General features: G+C 42.4%; 1 protein-coding gene across 1 annotated transcript in view; it reads right to left on the reverse strand.

Annotated features, from left to right (window-relative positions):
* scube3 (signal peptide, CUB domain, EGF-like 3) overlaps positions 1–23,672 on the reverse strand; it is a 360,795-nt gene that overhangs the window by 81,868 nt on the left and 255,255 nt on the right. The window contains exons 8-9 of the mRNA XM_043716904.1: positions 20,890–21,012; positions 734–850 (exon numbers count right to left, since the gene is read on the reverse strand). Of these exons, the coding sequence (XP_043572839.1) occupies positions 734–850; positions 20,890–21,012 (240 nt within the window). The remainder of the gene's footprint in view (positions 1–733; positions 851–20,889; positions 21,013–23,672) is intronic.

The following is a 23,672-nucleotide window of genomic DNA, read 5'->3' on the forward strand; positions in this document are numbered from 1 at the left end:
ATTTAGGACTGAGTTGAGGAGGAACTTATTCACCGAAAGGGTTGTGAATCTATGCAATTTCCTGCCCAGTGAAGCAGTTGAGGCTACCTCATTGAACGTTTTTAAGGCAAAGATAGATAGATTTTTGAACAGTAAAGGAATGAAGGATTATGGTGTATGGGAGGTAAGTGGAGCTGAGTTCACAAAAAGATCAGCCGTAATCTTATTGAATGGTGGAGCAGGCTTGAGGGTCCAGGTGGTCTATTCCTGTTCCTATTTTTTATGTACAAGAATATCAAGTAATTACAATATAAGTGTGTTCTGTTACACAGCCCTGATGTGCTTGCAATGTGGTTCAGATTCCCACCCAGGTGAGATGCAGGTATCCTTTCATAGACAATCCAGCTTACAGAGATATGATGGCATGTTGCCAACTAGCCGCCTCCTAAACATACAACACGAAACTCTGTTGATAATGAACTGCTGCATTTCTCAGGATAAGGTCTGTTTCTATAGTCTCATAGACACATCATCATAACACAGATATGATGGGGAATAGAACCATAATCAGAGTATGAACATCTAACGTGTCCCAAAATGAACAGAATTCAGAACTCCCTTATGTCAGGACAGAATAGTTCAGATGTACCAAACTGTCATTCATAAAACATCCCACATCCTCAGTTCCCTGTGTGACTGAGTTTTCATTCCAGCTCTTCCTAGAACAATGTGAAATCTGACAGCATCCACCTACCTCCACAGTGCGTCAGGCCATACAATGTGTAACCTTTGTGGCAAAAGCATTCGAAGCTGCCAGGGGAGTTCACACAGATGTGATCACATGTTCTGTCAAAGGAGCATTCGTCAATATCTAAAAACAAAAATGAGAGATAGATCATGGTACTGCAGATATTTACCCTGGACTCATCTAACTTGTGGAACATCTCAAACCATTCGAAACGACTAGAGCACAATCCAAATCTCCCAGGCTGCAATAATCTATATGTAAACAATCAGAAAAACACAGCAGACTAAATATGATGTGCATGCATAACCAAAAACTGCAGATGGGAATTAATATTGATTCAAAGGTGTAAAACCAACCACTTGGTCTTTGAAGAAAGTTATGCAATATGGTTGCAGGGTGCTGCAGGAGATATAAAGTGACACAAAGACTCAAGTTGCATTTCTGTTGGCAATTCTTAAAATATCTGCTAAAGAACTCACCTACACCTGCTTCTCATATAAACTCAAGGACCCATCCCTTACCTTCACAAAGTCCAAGCCTGATTTTTCCAGTACATCTCCCATGGCTTCACGCCAACCTCAAAGAGCAGATTTACCAGAATAAATGAAGGGTCAGTGATGCATAAAGCAGTCAAATAGTCTCTGACTCATTGGGTTACAAGTTGCAGATCCAGTATGGGCGCAATTTCAAAATCATGGTGCCTGGTCACCTTGGATCCTGAGACTGGTTTATCATTTTTAAAGGGAGTATGGGAAGGAAAGGAAAACCCATTTGCCTCCAATTGAAAGTCCATTGAGTTCCTTAATGGGCAAGTTAAAGAGATTATCCAGTGCAGAGAGGAATTTTCAAACCATATTTTGGCAAATCCAAATAATCTGCTGAATGTCAATGCACAGCTGTCAAGCACACCACAAGGCCAAGTAAAGTTTATTTTGTGTTTAAGTTCAAACTGTTTCTTATGGATCTACTTGAGTTGGCACCAGGACTTGGCCTTCACATTTCCTTTAACCTCCGTCGGTGATGCTGCCTGGTTCTCTTTGGATTGGCAGCAACATCCCTCACCAGCCAGGCAGTTGCACTAATTGGGCCCACCATCTGGCCAATATGAGCACTAACATTTACAAAAAGCACTGTGAGAGTGGTGCAGCTGAGGCACAGAGTCCAGACATGAAATTATTCCATGTGTCAGTTTCCCGAGCTCACTGAATATTCAGCCCCGTCTCTTACAGCAAGAGATAAGGTCGGTTACAAAACCTCACCACTACAGAAAAACAAACATTTTTCATTCATGTTTCATGGAATATAGACAGCAGTAGCTGGGCCAGCCTTTACTGCCCATCCCTAATTTCCCTTTAGAAAGTGCCAGTGAATTGCCTTCTTGAACCACTGCTATTCACGTGGCTTGGGTACACTCAAGAGTAAGGTGGTTTTGCAGGGTTGACAATGTGTGTACCTGTAGGTTTACTATTTTTTAATCAGACTTTGTAGCAGTTAGACATACTGAGTGGTTTGCCTTGCCATATCTGAGGGCAGTGTTGGGGTGGCACGGTGGCTCAGTGGTTAGCACTGCTACCTCACAGCGCCAGGGACCCAGGTTCGATTCCAGCCTCGGGCACATTGTCCCTGTGTCTGTGTGGGTTTCCTCCAGGTGCTCTGGTTTCTTCTCACAGTTACAAACATGTGCAGGTCAGGTGAATTGGCCATGCTAAACTGCCTATGGCGTTAGGTGCATTAGTCAGAGGGAAATGGGTCTGGGTGGGTGATTCTTCAGAGGGTTGGTGCGGACATATTGGGCCAAATGGCCTGTTTCCACACTGTAGGGAATCTAATCTAATCTAATCTAAAGCATGGTGCTGGAAAAGGCACAGCAAAGCAGGCAGCATCTGAGGAGCGAGAGAGTCGGTGTTTCGGGCATAACCCTTTTTCAGGACTCCAGAGGGCAGTTAAGTGTTACCCACATTAATGTGGACCTGGAGTCAAAGCTAGGCCAGACAAGGTGACAATGGCGGATTCACCATTTCTAAAGGACCAAAGGACCTTATAAATTAACAAGTCTTAAACTTGAATTTTTCTGAGTAGCAAATGCCCTAAAACTTATAGAGAATCTTAAACTGGCCTTTTGTACTCTCCCATACGAACTGTTTCCTTCCACGTATTTACAAACAGCTGTTGATGTGATTGTACAGGGATCACTTAAGCCTCATCAAGTCAGAAGCAAGGGAAAATCCAAGGGAATTTTGGAACCTAGACCCATTCCAGGAATGGGACTGGAATAGTCAGGGACACCACACTCAAATCTGTTCTCTGTCTTGTCAGCTATCTAAGAAATATAAGTTCTTATGGGATCTACTGAACTCTCCATTGTTGGCTGCCTTTTCCTGCAGGTAGGACCTATTTAAGACAATGCCCTTACCCGATACTAGATCATATCTGGCAATGGTCAAGAGAATTGTTGAAGAATTGACTAATTGCAATCAACTCTGATTACAGCTGTACCTTTATGAAGTGTACATTGGTTGAAATAACCATGCTGTCACTAAAACTAACATTTAGAAGTATGCTCACAAAGATGTAGTATAAAAGGGCAACCCAAGTTCCAGCCTTGGCTCAGTTGTAGCTCTCTCGTCTTTGAGTCTGAGGTTATGGATTCAAGCTCTACCCCAGCAACCAAGACTATGATGCCTCAGTAGTGAAGGAGTACTGCACTGTGGGATATGCCAGTAAATGAATGAAGTATTGAACTTAGGTCTTCACTGGTAGATGTAGAAGATTCTTCAACACTATTGAAAAAAAACACTGGCGCATTCTGTGTCCTGACCATTACTAAAATAGGTTATTTGGTCATAATTTTATGGCTGTTTGTGGGTCCCTGCAGAGAACAAATTGGCTGCTGCAATTCCCCAATTTATCAGAGACCATATTTGATGAAAATATACATCACTGGCAGCAAAGTCTGGTGTTGTGAATGGTGCTCATAAGAATAGAAGTTAATTCTTCCATTGTCATCACTAATTGGTTAGAAACATCACAGCACTTTTGCACACATTATCCTGAAACCATTGCTGTTCCTTTGAAAAACCAATCTGCCTCCAGTTCTGGATTGGGCTGGTTTCAGTGCTGCATACAGAAGTTGTTTGAATCTGATGCGAAGTCAACTAAAACTGGGCTGAGTTCCACACACACTGTAGAGGATTATTCAGTGGGACATTTTGATGCGGATTGCTTACAAGAGTATTTTGTCATCCCGTTTATTTGCTTTTATCTTTGATTTTTCTTCACTGCTCTCCTATCCCTTGACATCTTGCAATCATGGTGAATCAATGAGTCATGAACCCTCACTCACATTGTTGTCGAGTCAGAGTGGCTGCGGTTAACACCCAGACTAATTCTTGCTTGTATTAGAGTGCCCAAACACAGCATGTGTCTCACCTCTCAAAGGGCATCCTTGGTCTCACTACATTTGGTTTTCTTGCCATGAATCCCTATGCTATCATGCTGTAAAAGTGTGCAAACATTAAACATTTCCAATCATTGGGTTTGCATGGGTAAAGACAGGGAGATGCATGAGTGGGTCACAGCACATGTAAATATACTGTGTGCTCACAGGTAGGCTGTGTGAATGTGTGGCAGCAGCAGTTGGTAGGAGCAGTATTACCACAACCTGGCTTCAGTTGTTGGTGGCAGGAACTGTGCACTCCGATTTCAAATATTCCTTGCCACAGTTGGCAGGGTCTTAATGGTTAAGCAGGGAAACAGATTGGCAATCATCTGCCAGTTTCGACCCTCCTTCTTACAATATTATTATTGGCAACAGGAACAAAAATTGACAAGACACTTCTGCCAGAATTCAGCTTGATTAACCAGGAATGCTATTGAGCGCATCCGTGTGTATGTGGGTACACACGTGTTTGGGTATGTATGCTTATATATCTCGGTGTGTATGTGAGTTGTGTACATGTAGACAGGGTGGTTAAGAAGGTGTTTAGCATGCTTGCCTTCGTTGCTCAGACTATTGAGTATAGGATTTGGGATGTTGAGGTTGTACAGGACATTAGGGCAGCCTCTTCTGGATACCTTGTGCAGGTCTGGTCGCTCTGTTACAGGAAAGATATTATTAAACTGGAGAGGGTTCAAAAAAGATTTACCAGGATGTTGCCGGAAATAGAAGGTTTGAGTTATAAGGAGAGGCTGTATAAGCTGGGACTTTTTCCACGGGAGCATAGAAAGTTGGGGAGTGACCTTATAGCAGTTTATAAGATCATGAGGGGTGTAGATAAGGTGAATGGCAGGTGTCTTTTCCCAAGGGTGGGGGAATTTCAAGACTGGGGGCATATCTTTAAGGTGACAGGAGAGAAATTTAAGAAGGACACGAGGGGCAACATTTTTACACAGGAAGTGGTTCATGTGTGAAATGAGCTTCCAGAGAAAGTGATGCCTAGGTACAATTACAACATTTAAAAGACATCTGAATAAGTACATGAATAGGAAAGGTTGGGAAGGATATGGGCCAGGAGCAGGGAGATGGGACTGGTTTAGTTTGGGATTATGGACTGGTTGGACTGAAGGGTCTGTTTCTGTGCTGTATGACTTGATGACTCTTGGGTTTGCGTGTGCACTTGTGTCTGTTTATGTGCACCTGTGTGTATATGAGTGTTTACGTGTGTCTGTTTGTGCCTATGTGGTGCTCGTGTGCACACAGTGTGGAGAATATTATAATTTCATTCAACTACTCAATGCAGGACTTTGAACAAATCACCCGCCACAGCATTCAAATTACTGAGTGGCCGTAACAGTAAAAAAAGTAATACTTTGGTAATAAAGTTAAGGACTGCATTTAAATTGAGGTCAAGTTGACATTTAAATTTTCTCTCTCTGGAGTGAGAAGGATGTTGAAGTGAAATAGGCTGGAGACAATTCAAGTCACATTCTTAGTGGGTATGAATCACAAAGCAGAAGGGTCCATAATCTGAAATAAACTGACCATCCAGCTCAGAAATACCACAATGATACTGAATGTGGAAAATGTTCCTTCTAGAAAAGTAAAGGAAAGTAAAAGTAAATTACTTGAATGGCCTGAAACATAGTGTTGGAGTAGAGAAGCAAATGCATCTAACTTAGTATTGCTTGATGCTGATAATGGGTAGCTATATATTGTACACATACACAAATTTGGCTTTATTTCATGCTAAATACCCAGCTTTGGCTGCTGGCCAATTTCTTTCAAGGTTGAACAATGGTAAATCTGCTGCCACCAGTCCTTCTCAAGATATGATGCTGATATAAGTTTGATCCATGTTTAGATTTGGGTTGATACAGTGTCGCTGGCTTTAATGGAGCAGAACGTGTGTTTCATCCCCCGGCATGTACTCAGATTACAAGAGGGCACTGGCTTTCATTTAATCCATCTGTTTTCCTATATAAAAGACTGTAATGATGTATTATATTGTGGAAGTGTAATGACTATCAATATTAATGAGAACCACAGAACAATCATATGGGAGTTGAGTTTAATGAAATGTCACTGCTGACATTTTCAAAATGTTTTACACGGTTTTGATTACTTTTATTTTCCTTTTTACCCCTTAAATACACACTGCGTTCAAAACTTTAATGCAATTACAGTGAATATTTTACTTCCTTGTCAGCAGGGTGGAACTTTCCATGAAAAGCTGGCTAACCACAAAAATGTCACGCCGCTGCTAAACCAACAAACTCTTGTCCACAAGTGCAGTTGGCTGAAGTTAAAATAGAAACCATGAGATAGTTGGTTCCTGCCGTCACAGTCCGAGTACAGGGGGAAACAGCTACGGCCATGATCTGGACTTGGTATAGACCTCTTTATATTAAAAATATCTGAAGCTCAAAGGAAGAGAATGGTGGGTTATGAACAGCAAAACATACAAACATAGAAAATAGAAGCAGGAATGGGCCATTCAGCCCTTCAGAACTGCTCCACCATTCAATATGATCACGGTTGATCATCAAACTCAGAACCCTGTTCCCCACTTCTCCCCATACCCTTTGATCCCTTTAGCCTCAAGGACTATATAATTCAATGTTTTGTCCTCAACTGCTTTCTGTGGCAGAGGATTCCATGGGCTCCCCACTCTGGTAATATCACCTCACCTCAATAGTAAATGGCCTCACCCATATCCTTAAACTGTGATTGGATCCCCCAACCATCAGGAGCATCCTTCTCACATTTATCCTGTCCAGTCCTATTAGAATTTTATAGGTTTCTAAGAGATTTCCCAAAAGTTGGAAATTTCACATGGGAAAAGACTAGGAACTGACTGTATTGTAAAAGAGAAGACATTTTTCAGCAATGTTGTAACATTGTTCAGCATTGATGGCTAGGTGGTGTGGCAAAATGGTTTGAGCTGGAGAAATCTTTGGGGCAGCCGTGATTATGGTACTGTACAATACCAGTCTCATTTTAGCCATTAAATGCTCAGAAATTCTTGTTTCTTTTAATGAACAATTGGCTGGGATGAAAGAACAACACAATACTCAAAAGTCTTACATGTTAAATGTTTATAATGAGCTGTAGAATGATTGGAGAGAGAATATCTTTGAAATAGTTACTTCGGGAGTCTTGAGGAGTTTGAGGAAATGGAACAGCTCCTGTGATTACTAATGTAGATGGCTAATGAGTCTTTGTGGTTGTGGGAGGTGAAGAAGTAGAATGGCAAATCAAGTTCACTGTATCAAAAAGTGGATTTGTTCTTATTCTTAAATTCAACAGTGAAAGGAAGTAAACCATTCGTTCTAACCGTGTTGAAGTTTCAAATGCAGCACTCATTCAAAATATCTGAAAAAGGTCTTTAGTTATTTCATGATGGGTTTTAATGAGTTGCTGCATCCCTTGCTCGAATTGCCGGGCTACAAACTCAGTGAACGATCCTCACTACATGCTGGAAATACTGTGCCTATCATTACTGGTAATTCACCACCACTGGAATGGAAGACAGTCTATGGAAGCCAGTCTACCCAGCGTTCATGGTGTTTATGAAAATCCTCTATTTAAACATCAAACCCTATGATTTCACTGCTGTGCTTAACAGCAGAAGGTGAAAATAGTCTTAACTCCATAGCCATGGGAGTCACAGTTAGAGAAAAAAATATCAGACAACAGAGAGGGAAATAAGGGGTAAAAGAAAAATATATTAAAGAGTGGGAAAAGAGTGGGAATCAGTAGAATCACAACTGAAATTCTCATACTCCCAGGGCAGGTTAAGGATTCAAAACTAATCAGCCAGTACTCCAACCCCCACTATGGTCCAATGCTATCTTCCAGAAAATATGCATGTGTAGAATTTGAGTGATGGCCCCCAATATCTGCGGTCACATTGATGCTTCGACTCTTATGTATAGAATATATGATTCTAAACACAGTGAAGGAAGGTGAAGAATAAATTATTTGAAAAATATGGCACATTGGAACAGTTTGGAACATATTGTCTTAAATTAGTTCCAGCTCCACCATGTAAACTGAGTCGTAGAGTTAATGTTTGGTGTTTTTGTAAGATAAGGATCTCAGTTATATCAGTGTAGACAAAGTAGAGTCAGAGAACACAGAAATACATTCTGGTTTGATTACAGTTTGAGATAACACATGTTTCCCCTTGAAGCCCATATATCTCCCAACGAAGTGTTTACAGCACACATACAATGAAATAACTCGAGGCATACAGTATGTGGACTGATCCTGTGTGCTGCTTGATTGATTTGCATGATGACAATTATTCAATGCGATATAACAGACCATAGACTATTTAGCTCCTTATTAATGTGAGACAGTCAAGTACTCAACCTCCAGAAATCCTGCCTAGGCTAGAATAGCTCTTCTGCATTTTTCTCCCAATGGGTAATTGCCTTTCCCCCTACACTGTCTTCCCTCCACCTGGTATGTGGCCCAGTGTCAGCTCAGTGGGCAAGAGATTGATGGTGCATCTAGACCAACATCAGCACAGCCAGCCACATTGAAACGAGAAGGTGACATGCTTCAATCCATATGAAGGGATAGCATTGGCACAGGAAAAAAATCCCCTGCCCATTCATCTGACTAGACCCAAACGTCTTTCTAACCTGAACAGCCCTGACGGCAATGCGCAAGCTCATGGGGTGGTGGTGGTGTAGTGGTAATGCCATGGGAGTAAATGCCCAGATCAATGCCCTGCAGTAATGGGTTCAAGTCGCACCATAGGAGCTGGTGTGATTCATTATTCTAATGAATAAATCTGGAATATAAAGCTAGTTGATGAAATGGTGGCTGTGAGACCTACCACATAAGGGTTTCTATATTAGAATCCCTACAGTATGGAAACAGGCCATTTGGCCCAAGTTCACATGACCCTCCAAAGAGTAACCCATTCCCCTAACACTACAGGCAATTTAGCACAACCAATTCACCCGACCTGGTACTGTGAGACAACAGTGCTAACCACTGAGCTACCATTCTACCCACTGCTTCAATCCTTCACTAATATCCTTCTGGGGAATGAAATCTGCTGACCTTTCCTGTTCTGGCCGACACACGATTCCTGATTCACAGCAGGTCAAATCTGCACTGAGGACGAAGCAAGATTTACATTCGTACTACAATATATTTCCCACAACAGTGGCTACACTTCGAAAGTGTTTCATTGGCTATGAAACACTGCAGGCCAAGGTGGTGACAGGCTGAGTAGGGTTGGCCTGTGATCTTGAATTTAGCAGAATTTCAGGGTGACTTGGATGGACACGCAGAAGATCCTGAAGGGATTTGACAGGGTATGATAGTATTATATACAGAGATTGTGCCCTGGCTGTGAGAATATAGACATTGTGGCATAGAATCAGGGTAAGAGGTTGAGACTACAGGATGGAGGTGAAGAGAAACCCCAAATTGGTGGCTGTGAAACTCTGTAATACTCTAACCCGGTGGTTTTTCAATGCTCCTTTGTTCAATATATTTAAGGATGAGGTAGACAGATTTTTGATTTCTTGAGTAGATCAAAGAATATGTGGGATGAGTGGAAAAACACATTGAGGCAGAAGATCAGTCATGATCGTGTTTAATGGTGAAGCATGCTGGATGAACCATCCAGCTTGTATTTCTTATGATCTTACTCAGTTGCTGCTGGCCGTGAAAGATGCTATATAAATGCAGGTTTTGCTTTTTTTTCTAAAAACACCTCAGGATGTTCCAAAGTGCTTTATAGCCACTGTCACTGTTATAGTGCGGAATATGTGGATACCAATTTGTGCACAGGAGAAAGTGAGGACTGCTGATGTTGGGGATTAGAGTTGAAACGTGTCACACTGGATAAGCATAGCAGATCAGGCAGCATCCGAGGAGCAGTAGAGTCAACATTTTGGGCATGAGCCCTTCATCACATTCCTGATGAAGGGCTTATGCCCGAAACGTCGATTCTCCTGCTCCTCAGATGCTACCTGACCTGCTGTGTTTTTCCAGCACCACACATTTAGACACCAATTTGTGTACAGCAAGCTCCTATAAACAAGTTGATTTCAACTGATGTTGGTTGAAAGGTAAATATTGCAGGGTAGTTGATAGAAGGCTGGCTTAGCCCATGGAAGCCCTATTCTTTTTTAAAAAGCTTATATCAGGAATTTTTTCAGAAAGCAAATAGATATGCGTATCTCACGTGCTAACCAACAAGATTGCATTTCCATGTTTCCAATACAGGTTACTCCCAGTTTACTAAGCAAAGAAAAAAGACTTTACAGTAAGCTGACACTGTGAATACTTCAAATACGATATTCTCCCAAGAATAGTTCTAATAGTTTGCGCAGATTCACAGAACATGAGGTTAACAACCCGTTCTGTTTAGACTCTGCTGCAATGACTCATGACAAACACTATTATCGAATCTGCACCTCAGAATAAGCTGCAGGGTCTTTAAAGGCAGCGCCCGATAGGACAAGGCAGTGATATCGTATTACAGCGCTGCATGCCGATATATGAACCAAGCAAATTAACCCGTAAGGCCAGATGTGCCACTGGCTTATTTTGCTGTTTTAATTATCCCAACGATCCCAATGCAAAGAGCTGCCAAAAATGGAGTGTTCTGGACTGGCACATTTCAAGGTCCAATAATAGGTGCTGAAAGATGCCCCAAGTCTTCACAGCCAATGCAAAGGTTCAATGGGGAAAGGCCGGTGGCTCAGTCCATTTGCCATTGTACACCCACTGTGTTAAACCCCATGGGCTGGATGTTGACATAGAATGAAGATTGTAAATATAGTCTGTTATTGTAAGTGTAGTGAGGCATTTCAGAGAGTCACATACTGCACTAAGATTGATTAATTTGGTTCACCTCAGATAAAAGCAAAATATTGCAGTTGCTAGAAATCCGAAACAAACAGAGAATGCTAGAGAAACTCAGCAGGTCTGGTAACGTCTGTGGAGACAGAAACTGAGTTAAAGTTACCTTCTGCAGAAGGACAGTCATACTAATCTCGCTTGACTTCATGCACCTTTGGACTTTTATATATAGAACCTTGACTTTTTTTTTAATAAGATATACTTTTGGTAAAGAATTGATGGAATTATTCTAAAAAAGATACTCGAGAAAGAGCTGCCCTAAATGGTTCAATGTCACAGAAATTCTGGGGCACACAGACCAGCAGATGAAATGTGTCACGGGACAGAATCCTTCTGACGACAGAGTTTCCTGCCTTGTCACTCGACATATTGATCAAGAATTAGAATCCCTACAGTGTGGTAACAGGCCCTTCAGCCCAACAAGTCCACACCGACCCATTTTGCTACCCTATATTTACCCCTAATTAATAACCTGCCCTATAGGCAATTTAGCATGCCCAATTCACCAACTGCACATTTTTGGATTGTGGGGGGAAACCTGAGCATCTGGAGGAAACCCATGTACTCACGGGGAGTATGTGCAAACTCCACACAGACAGTCACCCGAGGCTAGAATCGAACCCGGGTCCCTGGTGCTTGAGGCAGCAGTGCTAACCAATGAGCCACCGTGCTGCCCAGACCGGGGATGGTCCACCCCCAGGCAAGTTATTGGTTGGAGGCGGGTGTTCTATTGCTCACTCAGGCAGACACCTTGTCTCAGAGAGTTGTGGACAATCTGACTGTTTGGTTGTTCTTTAGTTCCAACAGCGCTACTAGGAGTTGTGGCAACTGCGGGGACTGCAAGCTGTTCCCAGAGGGAAGTCTCGTGCCTTTTGTCAACATGGAGAGAGAAGGTTGAGGGGGTTAGGTGGGTTGCTGGGCCCAGAGTGAGGGTCATAATGTGAGGGGTAGGTGAGAGAAATCATGTGGAGGTGCGAGGGTGTGCCCAATCTCAGAAGAAAACCTGCCTGGCTCCACCCCAAAGATAGAGCAGGGTGATCTGCTGGGCTTCCCCAGATCCTGAACTCCCCCTCTCCCCGCAGCCTCAAAATTAAGATGGGGTGGGAAAGAGATTCTAAGTGGCCCATGTTAATTGATGACTTTGCTCAGCCCTACCCCTAAAATTGCAGACGGTCAACAATGGCTATAGGGAGACCCCTGGGGAATCTTATGACTTCTCGTGGCTTCAACCGCCCATGGTATCCCACCACTATCCAATGCATGGGGCAAAATCAGCCGTGGATGACTGATAAACACTGGTGATTTTGCTTCTTGGTACACAGAAGGAACCTTCTCTCCTCAGATGTAGCCAAGAGCAGGCAGCAAAATTCTTCACCATCATCAAACAGTGCACTGCGATTCAACGATCACATATGGAGGATCATGGCTTGCAAAGAGACAGTCTCTCTGTTATTACACCACAATGCAATTTGGGTTGGGGGGGGGTGGAGGAGGATTTTAGAAAAGCTAACAACATCCCGCACCCCCAAAATAATTATTAAAAGATTTAGGGATGGTGTGGAGAAGTCGATCACATTAAGATATTCTGTTGCAAAGTTCACGTAATATCCTAGAGCTAAAGGTTTGAACTCCCTCGCAGAACTGCACACAATACCAAATAAAACTATTCCACTGAATTCCAAACAGAAAATGAGGCGACTTCACATGGACCACATCAAAGTATCCGTCCGTAAATTGGAATGGTTTAAATTTGAGCTGCTCAGTCTTCCTTGAGAAAAGCATGGCCACAGTCCAGTGAATCCGTCACAAATCACTATTTAATTAGTGCATCGAGACATTCATCTTGCCAGCATTCCCAATGAAGCCTCTTTGTCGAGTTTTGAACTGTTTACATAATCCAACCTGATTTGCCTGCTTCAGTGCACAATGAACCCACAATATTTTATTAAGGTATAATCCTCAAGGGATTGTGCCTCTCATGCAACAAGAATGAGATTACAGAAGGGTTAAACTGAGATAAGAGTGATGAGCCACTGACATAGCCGACTCCAGCCATGCCATCACAATCCCTTGCTGTCTTGTCTGCGGTTCACATTCCTCTCTGCTGCTGCTGCTGACTGGGAAGATCACCACAGTTTTAATTTACATGAGGGCAACACTCCCTTGTTTTGAATGGAATGGCGTCTTGAAAGGAACAAGTATTGCCAAGTGTTTCTTTGCTGGCACACAGTCCAATGACATACTGTGTCAAAGGGCATCTGTCTGGGACGTCTTAGAATCTTCTAGCTCTCCTTTCCTCACCTCATCACCTACAAAATGTTTTTACTTAAAATATGAGAAGACCAACATGCAGTCTTGTATCTTAATTTAATGTTTGTGTTGGTGATTGCTGGATCTGCTGAGAAAAGATTAATCTTTCAGTGAATAGGATCTAGTCCTAAATAGCATCACTTCAATGTCAACTGAAACCCCTCAAATAGCTGAAGTACCAATATGAGTTTCCCATCATTGGACTGGTCATCGGTACTCTCATAAACACATTTTATTCTGGAGCCAGTCCTGGTTGTATCCTGTGTGGTAGTTTGGAATGCTCTAGACTGCTCGATCAAAGTATAATCAGGGCACGGATAAAAGGGCCAATTATTCAAAATTAATGTTGCGGACTTGCAACGACTAAGAAATCAATTTGATACTTACTTGACAAAAGAACTTTACAGGATTATATCAATCTGTGTGGGATTAGAAACTGGATAAAAATAAAACAAGTGTTCTGATTCATAGAATCAAAGAAATTGCAAAAACAAACTCAGAGGTTGCCTGGGTCTCAACAAGAGTCTGCTCCTTGACTGAAATGACCTGTTTTAATTCCATATTCCTTTATTATTAATTGAATTGAATTGAATTTTTACACTTTTGTGATCTGCTTTACAAATAAATTGTTCTGTTCTGCTTTAAATGATGCACTTCTTTACTTCATTACCCACTTTGGCAAAATATTCCTTGTTGGAATAACTCCAAAATATTCCTTGTTGGAATAACTCCAAAAGCTTTTCTTCCAACTTTGCTCCTTGTTTTCTAATAATAACGTTAAGTCCATGTCCCCTTCTCACCAAATTACAGCTCTACATTGCTATATATCTCCTCAAAACCATGAGAAATTTTGAACATCTCTATCCAGCAGATCTGCTGTGTACCCTCTTCAGCTCTCATCCCTCCTCGTCCCTAACCTCTCTTTGCAAAGAAAGCAACAAATCTTCAGAGCGATGCCTTCTCATTTCTGCTGTCCTTCCACTGAACCTACTCTCGTCAGCAATGCTACACAATCTGTATTTCCTTTCACTAGGAGGGCAGCCACTACTGTCCACAATTCTCCAATTGTTGTTCAGAATGTTTCTTATACAAAGTAGCAATGCTGAAACTCTGTTCTCATCCCTATTATCAGGTCAGGTGAATTGGCCATGCTAAATTGCCCATAGTGTTAGATGCATTAAGTCAGGGGTAAATAAAGGGTAGAGGAAAGGGTGTGGGTGGGTTGCTCTTTAGAGGGTCGGTGTGGACTTGTTGGGCCGAAGGGCTTGTTTCCATACTGTAGGGAATCTAATCTAAAAAAAGGCACTACCTCTGACGGTGCAGCACTCTCCTGGTACTTCAGTGTTCACCTAGACTATACATCCATGTCTTGGAGTGCAGTTTCTGACTAGGATCTTCTCACTTCGATTACACTGCTGGTTTAGTCTTACTTCCAGTGCTGGTTTTACATTTGTTGTGAAAGGAAATCTAAATGAAATACAACATGTGAATCAGTGTTTACTGGGCACTGACTCTTGGAAATCTAACTGAAAAGTACCTACACTCATGCACTGTGGTGTATTTGTAGAGTTATACAGTTTTCACCTCAGGGTTAAACTTTGAACCAGAGACGATCAAAAAAGGTAAAATGGACAAGCTGTTCAAAACATCACAGGTTGTAGCAGAAATGCAGGTCAGCACCAGTTAGCGAACATCTGGAGAACATTATCTGTGTGATCTTAGAAAGACTGCTTTTATATCAACAACACGTCGTTAAATACTGGTGCTGCAAACCTTAAGGAATATGAGCCTTTCTCTCTGATGTTTGGAGAGTGACCCTGGAGCAAGGAGCTGGGGACTGTTCACTCTGTGCAAGGGGCCAAAATACTCAACACAGGCAGAGTCAAAGACAGATAGAAAGAACATTAGTGAAAAGGAGAAAGAGGTAGATGTGAAGATATTCACGTCGCAGCACAGCTCTCTTTGTTTTTTGAATGGTACTCTGGAGTCTAATTGTTTCCTTTATTCTCTCCATGAGTTATGGGTGTCACTGACATTTGATACCCATCCCCAATTGTCCTTGAACTGAGTGACTTATTAGGCCATTTCAGAGGGCAGTTAAGAGTGAGCATAATGCCAAAAGTTTGGAGTCACATATCGACCAGACCAGGGAAGGTAGGCCCATTTTGCTTATAGGAGAAAGTGAGGACTATAGATGCTGGAGATCAGAGCTGAAAATGTGTTGCTGGAAAAGCGCAGCAGGTCAGGCAGCATCCATGTTGGAGGCTTCGGATTTGTTGTAGGTACTGGTTGTCCTGGATGGGTCCAAATTTTGTTGGTCTGAACGTAGTCCGGAGTCCGTGTGGGGTCAGTCGGTTCCGTAGGCAGGTGCTGAGGAAGGAGATGTGGCTTTGGTAGCGAGTCTGTTTGAGAATGTGGCTGAAGAGCTTCTGGGTGAGGAGATGACCTGGGGTGTGCAGTGAGAGAGGTTGTCCTGGTTGGGTCCAATTTCTGAAGAAGGGCTCATGCCCGAAACATCGATTCTCCTGCTCCTTGGATGCTGCCTGACCTGCTGCGCTTTTCCAGCAACACATTTTCAGCCCATTTTGCTTATAGGTTTATATACCAATTTATAACCTGATAGGTTCATGGTCACCATCACAGACACCGGTTTTCCATTCTAGAATTACTAATTGAATTTAAATTCCACCATCAGCCATGGTAGGATTTGAATCTGTACCTCCAAAGCCTGGGACTCTGAGTTGCCACTCCAGAAATATTACTACTCTGCCACTGTTTTCTCTTAGTTCTACTTAAGAGGCCAGATGGGACCTTGGTGTCATGTTTCAGCTGATGAACAACACATTGAACAGCGCAACATTCCCTCAGCATTGAGCTGAGGTGTCAGCCGAGATTACATGCTGAAGCCTCATAGTGGGAATTCAGGCCACAAGCCTCTGACTGGAGAGGCAAGTCTGTTGCCATGGAGCCATAGCAGACAAGAGAAAGTAAGATCGGAATTAAGTTTTCTTTATAGCGAACACATTGAGCTTATGGAATCGGAACAGGGAAGGTTTCTGAAGCAAATTCTACTGAAACATTCAACTGCACGTGTTTCCATTTGGGGAATTAATTGAGGGATAGGGTCAGAAAGGGATAGAGTCAGAATGTTTGTTCGGCCTAATTTATTAATTAACATCTCCCTTCATACTTTTATCATAATCCAATCATTTATCATCCTCCTTCGCAGAGCGACACAACCTTTAGAGAATCAGCACAGTAGTACTCAATCCAAACATTTATCTGTCACGCTCCCAATTTCTTATTTCTGTGACTAACAAAAACATCGTTCTAAATCACTTAACACATCATGACTCACAGATAATCTCTCGCCACCCCTCCCCGACATTGGCTTCACCCCAAAAGGCTTTAGGCAGAGGGGACTCAATTATGTCTACGTGACTGTGGGCCTGTAGAGATAACAGCGGTGTATGCCTGATAACGACCACGATGCGACTGGGCAGTGATAAGATTATTTGTTACTGTAAAAAAAATACACTTTTGCAGGCCAAGTGCCTGACCCCCTTGGAACAGAAACTATTTTGTTCCTGTGCCAAAGAGTGCCCCGCAGTTACTCAGCAATAAAATGTCCAATGTCAGCTGTTGGAACTGAATCCTTCACTACCACCTTATACCCTGTTATGTTGCTGTGTGCCTGTTTCTCAAAAAACCTGTTTTCTTTTAAACTCTGCCATAGGTCAACTATCCAGAAGTATTTATCCATCTCATCATGAATTCCTCCCCCAATTGTTTCACCATTTTCTAAATCCTTTTCCTTTTGGTCCAACTCTAAATTCTCCATTCAACGGGTTATCCTTCACTCTCCAGCCTTATCATCTTGCAGTCCATCTCTCTCTTCAACCTCTGCCAGTCAATACCTATCCTAAATCCTTCACTCCTTCGTCACTTCCATATAAACTATTTCAAAAGATCTATGGATGGGGCAGGTATGGAGGGGTATGGATCAAATGCAGGCAAATGGGACAAGTTTAATTGTGAAAAGTGGACGGCATGGACAAGTTGGGCTAAAGGGCTTGCTTCCATGCTGTAGATTTCTAAGACTCTAAGGTTCATTGATGCTTAAGATTCTTATCATACTGCCGATTGGTGAAGATAAACGTGTCCCTTTCTCACCAATCTCCGCCCCTACTGCTCACCTTCTGCCAAATTTGCTTCGATCCAACATATTTATGTCACCTCGAAAACCAGCTGTCCAAATGCAAAAATGTTCCACCTAACTTACCTTCCTACCTAAGCTCTAACTTATCTCCCTGAAGCCTTTGTCAGTGTGAACAAGCTCCGTATCGATTGTATGGTGGCTCAGTTTATCGATAAGCAAACAATTAATGACTCCAGAAAGGGATAAGAACTTGCAAAATGCAGGAAAGCAGAGATTAGAATTTCTTTTGCAAGTGGCTGAGTTGAAAAGTAGATTTATTAACTCTTCTACCTATGAATCTCTTCAAAGTATGGTCTACTTTGTTATATCAACTGTGATAATATGAATAATGTGATTTAAATGCTGACATCATTTCTGAGCAGAATATTGAGAACCCACATGTCATAGATGCTCATTGCTTAGACTCAGAGCTTTATCAGATGAGTATTGATCTGAAAGAAGAGAATGGACAAGGAGAGTAAGGGAAAGAGAAGCATCCAGCAAGTTGCCTCAGCCTTCGATCTGCTCGGAATCCTTGTATTCTGTGCAGAAAGGATCACTGTTCAATTGTGTAAATCGTTAACAGCTCGGAGTCATGCACTGGTAGGTAGACCTCTGATTCTATGCACTCAATTATAGGAGGTACTTCAGTAACTGCTCCCTTGCTATAGCTAAAAGGTTGGTGGAAAGGAACCCCTCCCAGTGGGTAAAGGGCTGCCCACTGCTGTTTAATGGTCAATTGGCCGTTATCAGGCTGGATGTGGGATTTATGCTTCTCAGGGACAGGAATCCACCCATTGGCCAATCAGAGGCCAGCAGCTCAATGTAATAGTCACGTTACCAAAGTGACGCTGCCCACTAACCTTGAGGAAGAGCTTGGTGATGCAGTGTTTGAGGTCAGCGAGGGCCCAAGGGTTTCTGAGAGGGATTCCAGAAGCCATGAGGGAGGGGAGGGGAGGGTTGGGAGTTTGCACATTCTCCTCGTGTCTGAGTGGGTTTCTTCTGAGTGCTCCAGTTTCCTCTCACAATCCAAATATGTGGAGGTTAGGTGGATTGGCCATTGTAATTGCAGGGTTTCGGGGATAGGATGGAGGGCTGAGTTTGAGTGAGATGCTTTTTAGTGGGTCATGCTGAACTCAATGGGCTGAATGGTATCATTCTGCACTGTAGGGGTTCTATGACTGACCAAGTCCAAGTTCATGGACTGCTACCAGACGCTGCCCGTGTTATTGAGCTAGCACCCTCAATCGAAAGCTATCTACATGGGCCTGACTGAGGACAGCTGACAATGGTGATGAGTTTGGTGTCTGCACTAAGCAGCAAGGCAATGCGCCAGCACAGTGAGCCTGCTATCTCTGGCTAATGGGACAAGCCAGGGATGCTGTGAGTATCCAGGTCTGCTCAGAATGAGTGGATGTAATGACAGTGAATGGACAGCCCAGAGATATAGCCTGGTCCAGTCAAGGAGCTGGGCGTGTGTCCCTGAGTACATGGTGTCCTTGCTGCCGCATTACAATGAGAGTTGTCAGTGCAACACTGAAGTGCAGAAGTGTCCTGTAAGTGGATCAGAGATGTGCCATGAGGGTTCTTAAAGGCTGGCAATGCCATTGTCTGTGACTGTGGGGTGAGTATGGCTGGAATACACCCTGAGATGTTGGTGTCTGGTCTCCAACAAGGAGCTACAGGGAGAGGTTGAATAGGCTGGAGCTGTTTTCCCTGGAATGTCGGAGGCTAAGGGGTGACCTTATAGAGGTTTACAAAATCATGAGGGGCATGGGTAGGGTAAATAGACAAAGTCTTTTCCCTGAGGTGGGGGAGTCCAGAACTAGAGGGCATAGGTTTAGGGTGAGAGGAGAAAATTTAAAAGAGACCTAATGGGCAACCTTTTCACGCAGAGGATGGTGTGTGTGTGGAATGAGCTGCCAGAGGAAGTGGTGGCGGCTGGTACAATTACAGCATTTAAAAGGCATCTGGATGGGTATTTGAATAAGAAGGTTTAGAGGGATATGGGCCAAATGCTGGCAAATGGGACTAGATTAGGTTAGAGTATCTGGTCGGCATGGATGAGTTAAACTGAAGGATCTGTTTCTGTGCTGTACATCACTATGACTCTATGACTATAAGGAGATCCTTTGAATAAATTCAAAGAAGAAAGTTGAAGTCATCTAGTATCCACTCCGACTTCCATGTCGAGAACTGTGAACATTGAATTTGTTTGTTGTGCTTGGTAAGATGGGAAGCTGAATATTAATACGTTGGGCCATTAATAACGTGTTTAAAAAGCAATAAGCCTCTTAAACGGCAACTCGCTGCTGTCTAGTGAGAAACTCGCCTCACTGGTCAACAAACGTAAAAAAGATGCAGCACGTTGCTCCTGATGGTGAGATGGACCTTGTTGGAATTCTCGTGCAATTCTGCCACAAATCTCGCCAGAGCCTCTATCACTCCGGCTCCTATAAATCTCTGCTATCTGTGAATGTACAAATTGAGATTGGAATTCAGAGCAGCATGCTGCAATACTCAGGCATCACCAGCAGAGGACTCCAGTGGCCCATGGAAAGACGATCTCAGCAATCAGTAGTTAACTATGGTTCTCCAGAAACAAGTGATAACTTTGTCTCCTGGATTGTGCAGGTCCGGACCTTCAGACTAGCACTAGACCTTGGAATTTCCATCTGTTGATAAACGTTATTCTTGGATTGTGAAACTGATATCAAGAGTAAAGAAATTGCAGCATAGCAACATTCATAAATGGAAGCAGAGATCAAGGACATTGTTCCTGGGCAGAGCTGTTTTTGCCCTGGTTATTATACCATGCAGAAGTGTTCTGATTCCAAACAGCAACACTTTGTGAATGATAACCTCAGCCTCTATGACTTCCCTCTCCAACAAACAGAAATGAACCCTGGTGTGGAGATTAGAGATATTTAGACAAATAATTTCCTCACAAAATGGTCAAGTTTCTCCCCAAAACATTCTCCATGTAAAGAAAATGGTAGAGTTGCATCTAAACTCCAATCTTGTTGGTTTTAGCAAACAGATGACGGTAATGTCTGGCTGTCAAACCATGGTATCGCCATTGCAGAGACAGCACGCAGAGCAGGCACAAGGGTTCACTGCTTGGTTAGCAACGGCTGCAGCCACTGCTTTATGTTTCAGTGTTGGTGAAAACCATCATTTCTCATATCCAGTCTGTTGCCAGGTGACTCACAAACAGCAACACCTCTGGTCAAGAAATTAAACTGCAACTTGTAAATAAAAGTGAGATTGCCCTGGTTGCACAGAAAACAAATAAAACAGAAACACAAAGGAATGTTAACTTACCTTGGCACGTCCTTTCGTTTGTGAGTAGCTTGTAGCCCTTCTTGCAGCTGCACTCAAAGCTTCCAATGGTGTTCCGGCAGACGTGGTCACAGCCTCCATTGTTCAGGCGACATTCATCAATATCTGCATGGGAGACAGCGAGAGAATGAGAGCAAGGCAGCCTTACAGAGAGTAAGGAGACAGAGAGAGGAGACACAGAAAGAGAGAGAGAGAGAGAGAAGGCAAAGAGAAAGTTGGAGAGTGAGGAGGCAGAGAGCGCGAAAGACAGACAGAATGAGAAGTCAGAGTGAGAAAGAGGGATACCAGTACAGATATATAGAAAGAGAGATACAAAATGAGAGCAAGGTATAGGATAGAGAGAGAGGAGAGCGCGAGAGAGAGAAATTGGGATGGTAAGAGAAGCATTGAGAGTGAGAGAGAGGCTGAGAGAGGGCCATAGAGAGAGAGGGAGAAAGACAGCCATCAAAAAAAAGAGAAGTGAAAACAAATAATTCCATAGGATTAGCACCAGCCTCCTGGTAATATAGTGAACACATTCAAATAGAATATTACCAAAAAGATATGGTGCCTGTTCTTGATGTGGTTCTGATCATGAGCTCACTTTTAAAGAGGATACAAGAAAATACTTGTTGTTTGACAAGTAACTTTCTCTCTCACACACACACACACACACCTCCTTTTATCTGCTTAGGTTGTGTCAGCCAACATCCATATTCCATGAACATCGCTAACCACATTCATAAAATAAACAACATGAGATAATGACCAGATCATCTGTTTGATAACCTTGAGGGCTAAATATTGGGCTGGGCACCAGGGGAACTTTCCTTCAATGTCATGTCTATGGGATCTTTTCAATCAATTAGAAGGGACAGGCTCCCTCAGCACTGCACTGGAATGTCAGCTTTAGATTTTATGCAGTTAAGCCCTGGACAGTGTGTTCAGGAGAGGTAAGTGTGAGTGGGAAATGCAAGGGAGGGTTGGTCAAAAACTGACAGCATGATTTGTGGCAAGTGGGAGATCGCATGAGCAACAAATGAGAGAGGTGAATGATGAAGGATTGGTAAGTGAGAGAGTTAGCATTTTACCTTTACATTTTAAAATTTATCTTAATTCAAAAGTTATTGCATTTATTAAAGTAGGAATTTTAACAATGAACAATATTTCCAAACAAGGTACAATGTTTTATGTTATTTCTTTTCCCCCAAGGAGCAAGGTCTTACAAAATGTAAACATAGTGTTTATGTTGGTTGTAATGGGAAACTCTGAACTGTTTAAAGCTGCTTCGCTTAAAGTCAAACTTTTCAGGAGCATGACCACAACGTTTAGTGTCGAATAAATGACGTTAAATTGGAAGGGATTAAAATAAACAACTCCATAGGTTAAATTATTTTTGACCCGGAGTGTGGGCAGAGATGACTGGTGGGATTAGTGAAGCACTAACTATCAGAAGGAAAAAGTTAATCAACATCAGGGAGGTGTCAGTAGATTGCAAGTTAGCTGATACAGTGCCCAGATTCAGAAAGGACAAAATCAAGCAATCACAGGTAACGACAAACCTATTAGTCTTTAATTCTAGAAAGATGGAGTCAACTATTGGAAATAAATTTAACAATGATCTGAAAAAGAAGCAATGCAAGATCTATCAATATGGCTTTAGACGGAAAAGCTGCTTCCTGAATAATGGCCTTGATTCTTTGAGGGAGTAACTCAAGTTGACTTTGGTAAATGTGTCAATATTGCATGTTCCATTTCTCAAAAAGCATTTAATTAATTTCCACATAAAAAGCTACTACTAGATTCTAAGCTATGAGAATTCCAGGTAAAATTTGGGAATGAGTAAGAAATTGGATAGATGATTAGTGTAATGTTAGGGGCAGTGCAGGGAAGGCGAGGCAATGACTAGGATGTAACAGGGCCCAATCATTAGACCATTCCCATTGTTGAATTTTCTCAGTGATTTGAATTCAGGTTTCAATTCCCAGATGATGGCAGACTGAGGGAGATAATGTATTGCAGAAAGCTGCAACTTTTCACAGTTCTGATATATTGTTACACTGTTTCTAACTTCAAAGATAGTGCCAGTGCTGCGGAGTATTTCCAGCATTTTTAAAATTTGGATCATATTCTTACGAACAACAGATAAAACATCTCCTCCTACAACATGGTAAATAATAGCCTCTGATAAAGAGACATTACCAAGGTCCACCCCACATTTCAGGGCAGTTACCAAAGCCCCATTATAGGGCAGTTTCCAAAGCCCCAACACTGGGCAGTAACTAAAGCACTGTTACAGAGCAATAACCAAAGCCCCATTATGGGGCAGTAACAAAGCTTACTCCCATTAGGAGTAGTAGCCAATGTTCATTGTGTTCAATTGTCTGGAAAGTTCCGGCTTTTTGTTTTCGACAGATTGATGGAGCAGTCAAGGTTTCCCAGTTATAGCTGGGCTGCACCCTGCTGCTTTGAAAGCTCTCACTAACTTGAAAGTATATTTTAACATTTTATCTGGGACTGCTCCTCATCAGTAAGTATAATTTTCAGATGGTACATTTAATAATCCACTGAATTTTATGAAGGAATATTCACTTTCACACAACAATGAACTACATGAAACTGGCAATCACTGGCTGATTTATGTGCTTGTTAATGACTAAACTACTTGCTCTGAAACACCCGAAGGACTGGATTTATTGGCAGTTTGTATTTCACTTGATGCTGGATAATGAGCTGCACAAGGGAATTGGATAACCTCAATTTCAATGGAGCTTTTAATCTACCAG

This window comes from Chiloscyllium plagiosum, chromosome 26 (genome assembly GCF_004010195.1).
Source record: "Chiloscyllium plagiosum isolate BGI_BamShark_2017 chromosome 26, ASM401019v2, whole genome shotgun sequence".
NCBI classification, from domain to species: Eukaryota; Metazoa; Chordata; class Chondrichthyes; order Orectolobiformes; family Hemiscylliidae; genus Chiloscyllium; species Chiloscyllium plagiosum.